Source organism: Lepisma saccharinum, chromosome 8 (genome assembly GCF_977018435.1).
Source record: "Lepisma saccharinum chromosome 8, izLepSacc3.1, whole genome shotgun sequence".
Classification (NCBI taxonomy): domain Eukaryota; kingdom Metazoa; phylum Arthropoda; class Insecta; order Zygentoma; family Lepismatidae; genus Lepisma; species Lepisma saccharinum.
Window position 1 is genome coordinate 90567296 of NC_139236.1, and position 15378 is coordinate 90582673.

Genomic DNA, 15378 nt, shown 5'->3' on the forward strand with positions numbered 1-15378 from the left:
TATTTCGTGTTTCTGCCATTTTTGGCTAATTGCGGAGATGAGGATGAATGGTGATAAGATGAAGTGGATGAGGGGAGAACATGAACGACAAAACACAAATCTGGCTTCAGGTCCAGAGCCTCGTTATTCTGCGACAATCCAGTATATGGTGTACTACGTGGAGGTAATTGTGATCTTTGGGTATCTTTCGAAAGGGTCACTCCTTACTAAGGACTAACGTAAGCTAGACACCGTTGCGTATTAATAGAATATTGCTTTTAATAGTAATAATAGGACTAATACTCCTTTTGATGGTATGAATTAATGTAAATTGTCCAGTCTTCGCGCTTGCTTTCAAATTGTGTGAGTTATTTGAAGTTAAATGTTTGAGTTTGACCACCGGAATGCACTCAACTATTCGCTTAGTAAACTGCGTCAGTGTGAAATAGCAGTGAACATGAAGCAGGATCTGGTATCACTGGGGGAAAACGCTCAACTGACACGCTACGCTGTTCGCAGCATTGCTTCGTCCTGTGGTGCGATGCAAATTTTTATGGCGAGTCGTAAAGCACAAGGAACGCCTCTTTTTGGCACGTTCCAGGCTCTCGCGCCCCTCAGGGAACGGAAGGAAAGTGTTTTACGGATGCGTGCAACTTCTTCGTTTATTCAAGTCTGTCAAGAGGAGGCGGAAACGACCGAGAGAAGTCGACAGAAGCGCCGACGGTTGCAAGTGAGGGTACGAGCAAGAAAACGATTCACTCAAGACCCGACGCCATATGATGAGAGCATGACACAAACAAACCATATTCACAATATTTTTTATTATTTTGCGTCGATTTGGCCTCTGTGTTAATCGCGACGAAGGAGGTGAAATATGAAGGGTGAATTGATGAAGCAAATGGACAGCTATGTCTTCCTGGGGTGTGTGACCCTTCTGAAAACACCCCAATATCAACTTATCTTCCACTTGGTACACCCTGAACTGCATTTTGCAGCCTAACGAGGCCCTGGCGTCTGGACTCGCAGCCGATATAAGCCTGTACGTGACTTGTGTTATGTCCATGTTTGTTCGTGATTGCCCGCCCCTTCATCAATTTCATCTCACGATTTTTTTACAACCATTTAATTCCTGCAAATAAGAAAGCCCTAGAGGTTGCGAGACATGAAACAGAAGATAAAATATATTTTATAATCATTATTTTTCTCGATAAATGTGTAAATATAAAACAGAGGACCATATTTTACTAGCCATGTGGAAAAGGATATTACCACGAAAAAAAATAGTCGGTTATTAATAACAACTATAAAAATAAAAGTACAGTCTAACGGAATTATTATGTATTATTCTTTACCTGATTCACAACAATAAAACACTTAAATTGTGAAAATTGCAAGTGACGTAAACAAGTGCTGCGCAAATTTTATGGCTTTTTTGAGTTTCGATATATTTTCTGTTGTTGACGATCGTCTCTTTAAAAATAGTTTTACAGCACTGATTATTCATCTATCATGTTCAGACATAATTTCTGAGGTTAAGATGATATGAAACTTGCAATTTTAATGTAATAGCAGCACGTTCAGCATCAAAATGTAAATGGGAGAATAATTGCCCATCAAAAGCGTGGGGACACAACACGGGTGCTGCCACCTAGAATACTTTGCTTTGACCAGGCCCATTCTCGAATCTCGCGTTGCTAACAAACTGAATGAGCGTGGCGATGGACAGTTTGCTGCTTATTGCCATTGCCAATCTTTTATATCTTCCATTCTGGAATACCAATTTCATAAACGTACTTTTTGTAAGTATTTTAATGGTAGAATACTTTTTGAAATTCTATTAATTGAGTGATAAAAGGAAACCATTTGCTTTTTTTCTGCTTTTGGAGCACCTCATTCAATCTTCTATCTGTTGTTTCATTTTCATAAAACAGCCTTTCAAAAGTTATCACAGCCTTCCATAATCCTCCACTTTGAACCTCGAGAGTTCCATCACAGGGCGAATCCCCCGCCCCCCTGCAGAAGGGTGTATGACGATTGGAAATCGATAGTCAGCCGACTGACGCCTTGCCGAGAAGCCAGTCACCACGTGGGACTCAGTGGTGCCACGTGGACCAGGCAGACGCAACATACGCATGAAAATATCTCTAGAATACGAAAGAAATTTGCACCAAAAAGAAAATACTAATTTACCGCGCGTTCCATAAATAATTACCAGTTACTATGTTACTCTCGATAGTGGATATTTTTGATTAGATTTATCTTTGCAGCTGATGTATTCAGGAAATCGAATGCTTGTATTTGTTGATGCAAAACGTACACAGCTAAAGTGTTTACTTGCAATAACTAGAAACAATAAATGCTTGCTAATGATGAAATGTGTGTTTAAATAGGTAACAAAGGGTTGTTCATTAAGCATTGTTTTAGTAACTCTTTTAAAATGTACATCATTTGTTTAGAATTACAAAATAATTTGCTCAAATTACTAACTTGAATGAAGCCTATCATTCATTTTTTTTTGTCTCTGGTTATCAAAAATTTCATTTTTTTTTTGTTATTCAAATAAATCAGGCTTTTCCTTGCATAAGTAAATATTACCAAGCAAACTGTCCGCCACTGTGTTCATACACTTTATTTTACCCAATGAGAGCTTCTATTCTTCAAAGACACATAGGATGCAAGAGAAACATTGATAAAGAATAGCCATGAACAATTTGCCGAGCAAAACTTTTGCATCCGACTGTACAGTCATAGACACTTCTGGATTGTAATGATCTCATTGACCTACAAAGGAGATCTTTACAACCCAAAAGTGTCCTTGACGGTACATGTAACCCTCCTTCAGGAAGTAACAGTAAACATTAATAACAATAACAAGATAGAACAATTTTCGTTCTCCTTTGCAACTGACATACAATTACCTCTCTAGTGTTAACTGTTCCCAAAGTATTATTGTTCTTACAGACAGTCAAAATTTTGATAAATGTTTCGAAATATGTGCTACTCTCGAACCTTTATTGTTCATTATGTACCATGTGTTAGATTTATAATGAAGGGAAGTCGATGGCACACTCCAGTTTATTCGATTAGTTTCTCGCCAACGATATACAAACTTTTATCTTTCGATATTGTCGGTGGATTTGAAGATATTAATTTCTCTCTTGTTTCTCTGTTCGCAGGTTTGTCGTCGCAGCTGTTCTACGTTCGCGACGGCGTCGTCAACGAATACGCCCTGAACTTCGTCGTTCCCGTCCCAGCCATAATCAACACCCTCCACTTCACGTGGGAGAGCCTCGCAAACAAACCGGTGAGTTGGTTCATTCAGATCCTTCCATAACATGTTTAACTTCCATATCCTGTTTGATTTCTCGGTTGCTTGCTTCGTTGGGTATTACACAGATATTCCAGCATCGTGGAAATTACTGAATTTGTTTGAAAGATGTGAATGGTTTTGAAAATTACTGAAGTTTGAATCCAATATTGTAAAAATTACTGAAGTTGAAATCCAATATTGTGAAAAGTACTGATGTTGGAATCCAAGATTGTCAAAATTACTGAAGTTGGAATCCAAGATTCTGAAAATTATTGAAGTTGGAATCAAAGATTGTGAAAAGTGCTGAAGTTGGAATCCAAGATTCTGAAAATTATTGAAGTTGGAATTAAAGATTGTGAATAGTACTGGAGTTGGAATCCAAGATTGTCAAAATTGCTGAAGTTGGAATCAAGATTGGGAAAAGTACTGAAGTTGGAATCAAAGATTGTTAAAATTACCCAAGTTTGAATCAAAGATTGTGAAAATTACTGAAGTTAGAATCAAATGTGAAAATTCCTAAAGTTCGAATCAAAGATTGTGAAAATTACTCAAGTTGGAATCAAAGATTGTGAAAATTACTCAAGTTGGAATCGAAGATTGTGAAAATTCATAAGATGGGATCCAAAATCCTTGGAATCACAGAAATTCGAATCAAAGGTCCTTGAAATCATTGAAGCTAGAATCCAAGATTATGATAATTACTGAAATTGAATCGTTTAATGTTGCAGTTTGTATGAGTTTAAGCTGGCCGAGTATCGCCAGAACTATTAGGGGATTGAATCTAATTTGATTAGCAGATAATAGCGGAGGATTTACAACATTGTTATCCATGCTTTTAAAAGTGTAACAACATGAAACACAAGAAATTAGTAAAAAAAAAAAAAGGTAAAAAAGTGCTCCCCTGTGCGTAGCACCACGCCATGAAGGCGTATAGGGGGTGTGGGGGTAACGCCCCACACTTTCTTGATCCGGTCGTGAGTGGGGTTGAAGTGATCAGCATCACGCCCCTGACCGCCTTTACCCCCCAAGGTTTCCCCCAGGTACCCATGTTATTCGACGCTGGGTGGGCGCCGGGGTCGCTTCCATCGTTAGATCCCGGATTTGAACCGGCCGGGGATCGAACCCGGGACCTTTAGCATGGTAGTCAGACGCGTTACCGACTGAGCCACCGCGGCCCAAGAAATTAGTTCTGACCATAAAATACATCAACCTCAAGTGAGATTAATATTCTCATTTGCTCTTTCAGGCAAGTTTCTAACCAGTGCCTTTGCTCACACTGCGATACCGCAGTAAACACAGCTCCAACTTGCTTCACACGCGTTAGGATGACGGGCCAAAACTTGGGCGGGTGGGGGTTAAAGTTGTAATGCACAGCTTACCATGTGCTTCACGGTGTGGAGTGACGTGGGTAAAAGTGAGGACACCCATGCAGAACACCGTGGCCGTCACCTTGGAGCAGCCAGAGAGGAGGCAGTCACTCAATCGATGGTCATTTGTCTTTGGGCAGCCTCCGAGGACACTGGCCTTCGGTTGACAGCCGGCGGAGGAGAGCGACGTTGATTAATGGACTCGGGAACAGCAATTACGAGGATGGCTGCCGGGCCTTGGGAAGTCAGGAAACCTAGAGTTGACTTCCAGATGCCCACTGATGATCTCTTCAGGTCCCTCGCCTTGACGACTGCTTCTCTCGCGGATATTTCCTCCCCATAGTAGATTCCGAATTAGTTATCGTGACGGAATTAACTGTTACACTGTGTCACATCTCTCTAATATTTCCGCTGACAGCGTTCTTTTTCTTTCCATTTCATTCACTAGAATTAGCTATTAAACTGTCTCACATCAATTTAATAATTCCTATTGAAACTTTAGTACCAACTATTGAGAGAATGAGCTGTTGCTCAGCATCGTGTCCCTCTAATAATTCCGTTGGAGGTAGTTCGCATATTTTCCTAGGTTTCAGATATATTGGTGCTAGTATACACTGCCTCAAATCGCTCCTGTCGAAACGTACATGCCAATTAAGTCTCACACCCCTCTAATAATTTCGTTGGCAATTTCTAATAATTCCTGGTGAATTTTCGCGCCAATTCCTTCGAGAGAATCATCTGTCTCACGTCGCTCTAATAATTCCTAATTCCCGTTGAAGCTTTCGCGGTATAATTTGCTGTTATACCCTCTCACATCGTTCTAAAATCGTCAGTTCACATGAGAAAGTATCCATTATTGTCATCAGTTTGTAAGTTCCTTATTTCCGCAAAATGCTGCAAAGACATGGTCCTGTTTTTTACTCACTGGAGGCAACGAGTGTGAGTGTGCGTTGCTTTCTCGTCCATTTCATGAACTTCATTCATCTCCACGAACAAGATAGATATATAGAAAAGGAAAGAAAGTTACATAGAAGGACTGAAAATTGAGTAAGTGTTCTCCAGTTTGGGAAAGCTTTCACAGAAAGGAAACTGGAATACCTGCCCGTTCCAGCACTCAACTCTTTTTCGGTTTTGTATTCCGAGGGCGGCCGAGCGTGGAAGATGCCCCCCTCCCTCCACTCCCCCCATACCCTCCGTGAATTCCCCACAAAACCACAAAGCACACTCGTACCTCCGCATTCTCTTAGCTCTGATGGAACCAAGAGATACGTTCGCAGTCATAATCGCAAAAAAAGGCAGACTGTATGAAGAATAGGGCTGGACGTGACTGTGGTATTTTTCTTCTTATCCCTTGGTTTTATCTTCCTCAGTGTTGCCAAGCCTGAAAAAATGTTCCGTTCTGTTTTGTTGCAATGCTGCAATGCACGGCGAATGGTTCACTGCCAAATCTTTCCGTTAGAGGCGCTGGTGTTCTTATTTCGTTTGTCATTTGGTACTCGGATGATTGTTATTCAGGCACTTTTTTAAAACCGAAATGGGTCTTACAAATCGATCAAACTGCATCGTATAAACCTTTGCGATGGTCATAAATTGCAGAAAATGCAATTCTAAGAAAAATATGAAACAAAGATAAAAGCTAGTAAAGCTGGGGACGGACCAAGTAACATATCAGCAGAGAACTTGGTGTCATTTGAGTTGGCCCCGAGCTCAACTGCCGCAGACTACAATGCAAAAATTCTGATTCTACGCTACTTTCATGTTCTTCTTTGATTGCAAAATTCCCAGCACAATGCCCCAGAACTTACTAGACCAAGAAAAGAAGATAACATTTTCTTTCCTCTCGACTATTCTTGTCCACAAATTTATTTGTAAAACAAAACACTTCAATAACCATGTTGAGAAGTGTGATATCTTGCGAAACTAACTTCGACAAGAAATTTTTCAAATTGTGAAAATTCTTGGTAACAGATACTATGCAAATGTTATCATTTTGAATAACAGACAACTTCTCTGTCATTAACGATTGTATCTTTCTAATTCTAGTTTTAAAACATTGCAATGATTATTCGGTATCTTGCTGTAATGTCATTTCTCATGTAGAAATTAAGTTGGACACGTTAAGTTTTATAAGAATAGCATAAATGGGATAATGTAGTTGCCTACCAGATATAGCTTATGTGCTATATATTGAACAGCCTCACTATCGGCAAAGACAGAAGAGGGTTCATTTTCTTTCGTTTAGGTTGGCAACGCTGCTGACGCTTGGGGTAAAGAACTCTAGGGCTTATGTGAATAAGAGTTCGCGGTTTTTCGTTCTGTATGTTTTCGCAGCTCTAAACTTTCTTGTGGTCTGGTCGTAGACAATTTGCTGTCCCATAAGATACGCCCACTCGCACGAAAGATAGTCGGCAGCGAGCTAAGATGGAATCAGTTAGGATAAATAGAAACAAAATAATAATAAAATCAGTAGTGTGTATTTCAAATAGTTTGATATACGGTAAACGTTATTTCATGAATGTAAATACATATAATGTGTGCCCTGCTTAAGGAATTCGGTGAGGGCAGATGATGTCTTGTCCTTCCAAAGTCAGCCCATATGTATACACAAGTTTCATATTATAATTACGTGAAATCTCGGAACCTACATTTTTAGGGATAGTATCGGAGCAATACTCTTATAGAATTTGAAGATAAATTTGATTTGACCAACAGTTTCTTGTCATTTGAAACTAAAAAATGAATGAAATCTTCTCCTAAGCAAAATTTTGTTACTTAATTTGAAGAAATGTTAAGTTGCGCTAAGTTATGTTAATTAGTTTTTACTTTTTTGTGTAATTTCGAGACTAGACCGACTTTTCATTTCTACAAATTTTAGTTTTCATCACAAATTCATAACTTTTAAATACCTCGGCACAAGACAAAGCCAAGCTTGCATGAAATCTGTGAGATGTGTGCAGACATGTAAAAAATTAGCAGTGTATCAAACTAACAATACATTTTTAAACTACGGCTGTCGGTAACCTTTACAGAACAACAAATACAATTGTAGCAGCAAACCCAGACGCAGGTGGTACGTGAATAGTGAAAGAAGCGTTGAAAAGGCGAAGCGATTACGTCTGATAATGACAGCGCGGCGAATATGCTTTGTACTTAGCCTCCAAACAAGGTGTCGTTATCTCTTCAACATTCCTTCTAAAAGAGGAGGAAGAAGAAGATGAAGCTTCGTCACTTTGTATCGTGTGATTTCAATATTCACCTTGTTGCACCGTTATGTTTTTTCTGAGCTTTTGCTACATGTATGTATGTACCCGTCCGTAACTCGTGAAGATCAACTGGTTACCTGATCGCAGAAGTCACGGACTGTCTAAATTGCTTGTTGATTTCAACAGCAGTTTTAGATTGAAAAGTGTACAAGCAAGTTTCGCAAGGGTTTATTCTGTGTGAATTTGACCATACATAGAAAATACAGTGAATACGGCAGGGACAAGGGAAAATTAATTAATAACTTATAATTAATATAAGGAAGTGCTAAGTGTAAAAATAATTTTTAGTTTATGTGATGATACACATGCGCTAAGAGATAATCTACAACAGGATATGTCGTTTATATCAGCAAAGCTTATGCAAGAAACACTAGCGCCGCCAAGTGGGTGGAGTGATAGCCTCCAAGCCGAGACACTTTAATTTTTATTGCATAAATCAGAAAAACATATGCGATTACTTCATTTACGAATAAGATGAACATGTGAACATGATTGCAAAAATTAGTAAAATTGCTCTAAATACTGTCGTTTTTTCCCTCCCGGTCTTTATGCACGTTGAATGCATGGTTACGAATGATTATACTTTTGAAGACACTGCGCAAGCATCATCTTTCGTCAACCAATGTATGTTCATTCCTCCCCTATTGATTTACCTGCGTATATTCGCCTTGGATAGCATTTCTGCGTGTGATGGTTTACATGTACACAGCAGGAGGCGGGAGAATGCTTAAATGGGTGATAAAACTAACTGCAAGCTAACAAGAAAAGTGTGCGCACAGTCTCGGCTCACAGCTAGAATGATGAAATAAAATTGCGAACATGTATTTTTACTCACTTTTCCTAGCATTTTAGTATATTGAAGTATAGAAGTGCCTATTATTGTAGAATTGGAGGCGAAGACCGTGTGCTCGTTTCGGAAAGTGTGAAAAAGTACATTCGATCATGTGAATGAAGTATTAATGTATCATGCTTTGTTTGCGAACGTTCACAACATTTCCGACGCAGAAAACGCTAAGCCGCAGTGTGCCTACGGAAGCGACATCCTCTTACCCCCCACCCAAGACACAAGTTGCCAGATATCGACCCGAAAAACCCCCAGAACTCTGGTCATGGTCCTTTGTAGTCAGCAAGCGTCAAATGAACTTAAAGGAGATAGCTTCATTTTTTTAAACGTACGTGTGCGTGTGTTCTACTGCGTAGAGCCCAGGAGCAGCAAGTTACTGCAGTCGGAAGCCTTGGGCGTGTCTCTTCCGACAGTAAGAATGTTGAGACAAGACGAGATTATTATGTGCTCGCGGGCGTCAGCTGTTGAAAAAACATTGAGTGGGCTCAAACACTTGAGTTATTGGGTTTATTTTACTTCGGTTTTCTGCCACTTTTGGCTAATCGCGAAGAAGACTATGACAGGTGATATGATGACATTGATGAAGGGGGCACTCGCAATGAACGCCCTGGCCGAGATTCGAACCCGGAACCCCTGGCGACGTACGGCGCTCTGCTATATTTCTTTGGTCAGTTTATTTTGTAGTTTTCTAGTTTCATCCCGATTGCGTCTGCAAATGAATACTTGATGAAATTAATGAGATATCAACTACAAATAATCCTTTAGCGTGCAGTTCAAGCCCCAATTTCCGTTCGTAACATTGTGGTGTAACGTATCGGGTTTTCGTTTGCGAGAGCTCCAAATTCAAATTGTCTCGAGAAAAGACGGCCAATCTCCACTTACCGCCTCTCTAAGACATCGTTGAGTGAATCGCATCATGGTGACTGAAGTCGGTTTCGGCGCCATAATACTATGAATATGCAGTGAGTGAGAAAAACAAGAGAGAGACACCGGACCTCCTCCCCTCCCCCAACACACACACACTCTCACTGTGTCTCATTCGCGATACAGAAAGAAAGGAACAATCACGGAGAGAGAAAGGCACATACACAGAGAGGAAGAGAGAGGGGGGATTGAGAAAGGGAGATAGAGTGAACAGAAAAGAGAGAGAAGAAATGAAGAATCGAAGAAAGAAATAGAAAGATCCTCCCTCCTCTCTCTCCCCCCTGGGGAGCAGCTATCTTCCTCTGTCTCCAAATTGCGCGTGAATATTAAAACCAAATTACGAACCATTCGCCAAGTCATGCACATGCCCAAGCTAAAACTCGAACCCGGAACCTTCAATGGCTCCTCGTCCCGAATTCCTTCAGAACCACGAGTCACTTGGGTCTCAAATGTCCCGGACAACCGCAGATGAGAACGAGACAGCTTCTACGACATCCCCCTTCGCACACATGGCGAACAAAAGGACGCCCGCCCATCCTCCCCTCGCCTTCCCGTCTTCAAAACCAGAAAGTGCCAAGTCTCGAGTCTCCCTGTGTACACAAACGCACCAACACTCATCGACGGGATAAAAGAACGAAGGAACGATGATGGACGGGAGAAATAAACAGCTGTCACGTGGGCAAGGAAGTCTCCTGCCAGTCCCACTTCATTCACGGACTCCATTTAGAGTCCGGTTACCACCGCCCTCGCTTTCCTCTAATGCAAGATGACAGGGGGGATGAAGGAAGAAGAAAAAAGCAAGACATCGCTGTAAATGGGTTGGTTCCTGCCCCCCCCCCCCCCCCGACGGTGCCAACAGTGTGATGACACAGGGAAATTCCCAATGGAATTTCAAGAAAATCTAGTTTCCGTAGATGTGGTAAATCGATTAGGTTGTTGATTTATACAGAGAGAAAGTATTCACAAGGCTCTATTATAAAAAGTCAGAGCTAGCGCTTTGCAGTTGTTGGAGATTTATCTATAAAAGTAACCATGTTTATTCTTTCTTTATATATTTTATATTGCATATAGCTTCAATTGTTTATTTGTGTATTTCAAATGCCTTAAGTAACCTGCACTCCCATTGGCTAATTCAATCTTAGCGCGGTGTCTAGTTGCCGCCATTTTAGCGCGGTAGTTACTTTTACTTCCAGCCAGTGTGCGTAGAGAGGCCACTCGGGACACAACCAGAAACCGTCGCGGACAATTATGGATACCGTAAGCCCAACGTGGCTACGTTTCCTTAGTGGCGCGTTGTTGTAACACCAGCTGCAACTTCGTGTAAACAGTTTTCCCTAGACAGGAGTGCATGGGAAGTGTAATCAAGTGTTATGTGCGTATACCTTATAATACATAGTTATAGTTATCAGTGTGTGTGCCTGTGTTTTCTTTACAACTCCCAAGAGGATCGCGGTGAACTTTGCCCTGTAGCGACACAATCCATACCAGAGAGATGTAAGTGGTACCTACAATTTCACTTACATTAAGATCCTACCGGTTTGGATCATCATTCATTTCTGGTCCTTCACAGCCGGACAGGTTCTACATTCAGTTTTGGTCCTGTACGGTCCGGAACGCATACATTTTTGGTCCTCCGCAGGCCGCGATCTCCTTTGTATTGAACATGAGGTACGTTACCATCAGTGATTTTAGTGACATTGTGTTGTGCAAACATTATTTTCAAGTACAGTAACTACAAGTTATTGAAAGCACTACGTCATTCGTTGTAGCGCACGAGATATTTTCCACGTGGCTGAAGGACACGCCCGGGACTTCCCCGAACGACAGGCTCTCGTTGTTCGCTTGTCAGTGACGTTTCACACTCCGCTCCCTTCGCCCCTCGCGCTGTACGAGGACTTTCGGTCGGCGACCAGTGACATGACGTCATACACCGGTGGTGTGTCCCTGAGTTATTTTTAGACTGCAGTTTTCTGTTCCTTCACGGGACTGGGTTTTTCGTTCGTTTTCGTGCGGGAACTCGTAGCGGAGAGAAACGTATCGCGGAGAGGTGCATAGCAGCCCACGCGTGCAGACGTGACATCACCATGGCGACCGTGCATCAGCTGTTCCAGTACTCGTCAGTGTCAACGACTACCTGCAGTGTTGCAGCCTAACCAGGATTTCAGATGCCCAGATGGTCCAGTGAATGCCAGATCGGTGAGTACAACAGTGTTTGGTTCAATATTTCCTTATTTTTTCCTTTCATTTCAATACGCATTGCTTGTCCCTCCCACCTTGAGGCATGGCAGACTTAGCACATCTTCTAAAGCAACGTGCCGCCTACAGGGGGCAAATAACGAGATTGCAGTCGTACATTAGCAGTGTTGAACCAGAGGCGCCGAACGTTCAACAGATCAAGGTTCGGCTGGAGCAACTGAACACATTATGGCCCAAGATAGAAGAAATTCAGGATTGCATTGCATTTGAAGCCACAGACGATGAACACACGGCAGTTCGAGAGACAATCGAACTTTCATATTTCGATCTCAAGTCGCAGATGCTAACATTAATTGAGGGAAATCATTCAAATACAGACGGCGCGGAAAATGAACACAGGGCTTCGTGCAAGTCTCAAGTCAAGTTGCCATTAATAGAGCTTCCGCATTTCAGTGGAAATTACACCCAATGGGTATCATTCAAAGACACATTTTCTTCGCTCATACATGATAATTCGGATATTTCAGATATTCAGAAATTCCAGTATTTACGTGTCGCACTGAAGGGTGAGGCATTGCAAATCATTGAAAAGATACCAATTACAGCATCCAACTACGGTGTAGCGTGGAAACAACTCCAAGAGCGTTTTGACAACAAGCGTCTCATAGCTGCTTCACACGTCAATGATATTTTGCATATAAAACCAGTGTCGAGAGAAAACGCAGAAGAGTTGCGAGCGTTCACAAACACAGCTATCAGTTCCATCTCAGCGTTAAAATTATTAGCAGGAGATAGTTCACTATCAGATATAGTGTTAGTTCAACATCTTACCTCTCAGCTTGATGCCACCACACGAAAAGCTTTTGAATTAGAAGTGAATGATTCTAAATTCACCACTCTTGACAGTTTGTTTCAATTTCTAGAGCACAGAACCAAAGCTTTAGAGAAATTCAAACCAATTTCCAATGAAAAATCAACATTCAAACCACAGTTTAGTGGCAACACCAAACAACAAAGTCACAAACCTGCGCATCCTTCCCCTTCAAGATCGTATGTTTCTACTGTATCTCCTTCATGCCTGTATTGCAAGGATACTATGAAGAATAATAAGCATCCGCTGTTTGCGTGCAGTTCTTTCAAAGCAGCTACTATAGCTCAGAAGTACAAATTTCTTCGAGAAAACCAGATCTGTTTCAATTGTCTTGGACAGTCAGATCACCAGGGATTTAGGTCAGCATGCAAGGCAGGATCTTGCAAGTATTGCGGCGAGAAACATAATTCCCTTCTTCATGAAGATAAGAGCAGCAGAGAACGTCAAACACAGAAGCAGCCCAGAAGTAAACCGGCAGTAGGCGATGATACTCGTTTTCAGGATAATGATGCCCAGACTAAAGCAACATATTGTTCTGTCAAGAACAGAGAAACTTTGCAAGTTCTCCTAGCCACAGCAGTCATAAAAATCAAGAACGCATACGGCGAGTGGCTCCCATGTCGTGCACTTTTGGATGGAGCCTCGCAGAGTAACATTATGACAGAGAACCTTGCTCAGCAGCTACGCATCAAGAAACAAAAACGCCGAATTCCAATCCAAGGGATAAATGAAGCTACAGTGCAAGCCTTTCACACCGTGGAGACGCAGATTAAATCCAGCATAAGTGGATTCACCATGGATGTATCTTGTTCCATCTTGCCAAACATCACAGGTTCGATGCCAGCGCAGAGGCTCGAAACTTCCACATGGGGAATTCCGAGTGACATACATTTAGCAGATCCTAGCTTCCATACACCTGGCAACATTGACCTACTTTTGTCTGCAGATGTGTTCTACACGATTCTCAAGCCAGAAAAACTTTCAAGAACAGGAAACTATCCAGCGTTGCAAAACACTGAGTTTGGATGGATTGTAGCAGGAAGGATTCCCAATGCACCATCTACGAACGGACCTACGAAGTCATTCTTTGTTCGCACAGAAGATACAGTCAATTTTCATTTACAGAGATTTTGGGATTTGGAGGAATTCCATGATAAGTTGCCTTCGCCAGAAGAAATCACCTGTGAAAAACATTTCCAGGAAACTACATCTCGTGATCGAGAAGGTCGATACACAGTCAAGCTACCCTTGAAGAAGGACAGATCCGTTCTTGGGGATTCTCTGCAAACAGCGATTTCACGATTTAACCAATTAGAAAGAAGACTTGATCGGAACATGGAATTGAAAAGAGAGTACACCGAATTCATGGTCGAGTACCAACAACTCAAACACATGCAACCAATTGGGACATTGGAAGATGTATCCAGAGACAAGGAGACAAGGTACTACATTCCACATCACTGTGTGATCAAGGAATCAAGCAAAACTACACGTTTAAGAGTGGTTTTTGATGGAAGCTCGCCCACAACTACGGGGGAATCGTTGAACAGTATAGAGATGATTGGTCCCACGATACAAGAAGAATTGTTTTCAATCCTGCTCAGATTTCGTAGTCACAAAATCGCACTGACTGCAGACACGGCTAAAATGTATAGGCAAATTAACATGCATTCAGAAGACAGACCACTTCAATGCATCTTATGGAGAGCATCACGTGACGAACCGATCCACGTTTACAGTTTGAACACAGTCACTTATGGATTAACTTCAAGTTCATTCTTGGCCACAAGATGCCTCAAGCAGTTGGCAGAAGATGAATCATCAAATTTCACAGTAGCTACTCATGTCTTGACACATGACTTCTACGTTGACGATTTTCTGGGAGGAAATCATTGCATTGAAGGTGCAATAAAGCTGCGTGAAAGTCTCACAGAATTACTCCAGAAGGGAGGATTCAATCTACGTAAATGGTGCTCCAATAGCAAGGCAGTGTTGCAATCTATTCCAGAAGAATTGAAGGCAGTACAGGATCTAGTGCAATTCGACACAGAAGGCACAAAAACATTGGGAATTTCATGGCGCCCATCCACGGACGAATTTCTCATGGACAGCAAGGTCGCCACAACAGTGGATGTAGGCTCGTTGAAGATCTTCTCAAAGCGCCAAGTTGCCAGCATAATTGCACAAGTGTTCGATCCAATCGGACTAATATCGCCAGTGGTGATAACATACAAGTCATTCCTGCAGCAGTTATGGCTCCGCAATGTAGGATGGGATGATCCGCTTCCTATAGATTTGCAGAAAACATGGCGTCGTCTTCATTCGCAGCTCACATGTATTAACGAAGTAAAAGTACCACGCTTCGTTTTGGCTCCAGGAGACATCCATAAAGTTCAAATTCACGGTTTCTCTGATGCATCAGAGAGAAACTATGGCAGTGTTCTCTTCGTAAGATCAATTGATTCAGAGGGTCACATAAGTGTGAACTTATTGTGTTCAAAGTCCAAGGTGGCTCCGGTGAAGAGAACCACTCTTCCACGTTTGGAATTATGTGCGGCAGTTCTACTAGCCAAACTGGTACACAAAGCATTGCCCATACTGCGTCTATGTATAGACACCATTCA

The 15378-nt window shown here is 41.7% G+C and overlaps 2 protein-coding genes across 2 annotated transcripts in view; one reads left to right on the forward strand and one right to left on the reverse strand.

Moving 5' to 3' along the window:
- Nucleotides 1–15378, reverse strand: part of LOC145991894 (uncharacterized) — a 499455-nt gene that overhangs the window by 188061 nt on the left and 296016 nt on the right. The window lies entirely within an intron of this gene.
- Nucleotides 1–15378, forward strand: part of dnt (tyrosine-protein kinase Dnt) — a 150281-nt gene that overhangs the window by 60851 nt on the left and 74052 nt on the right. The window contains exon 2 of the mRNA XM_083127283.1: nucleotides 3156–3283. Within this exon, the coding sequence (XP_082983409.1) occupies nucleotides 3156–3283 (128 nt within the window). The remainder of the gene's footprint in view (nucleotides 1–3155; nucleotides 3284–15378) is intronic.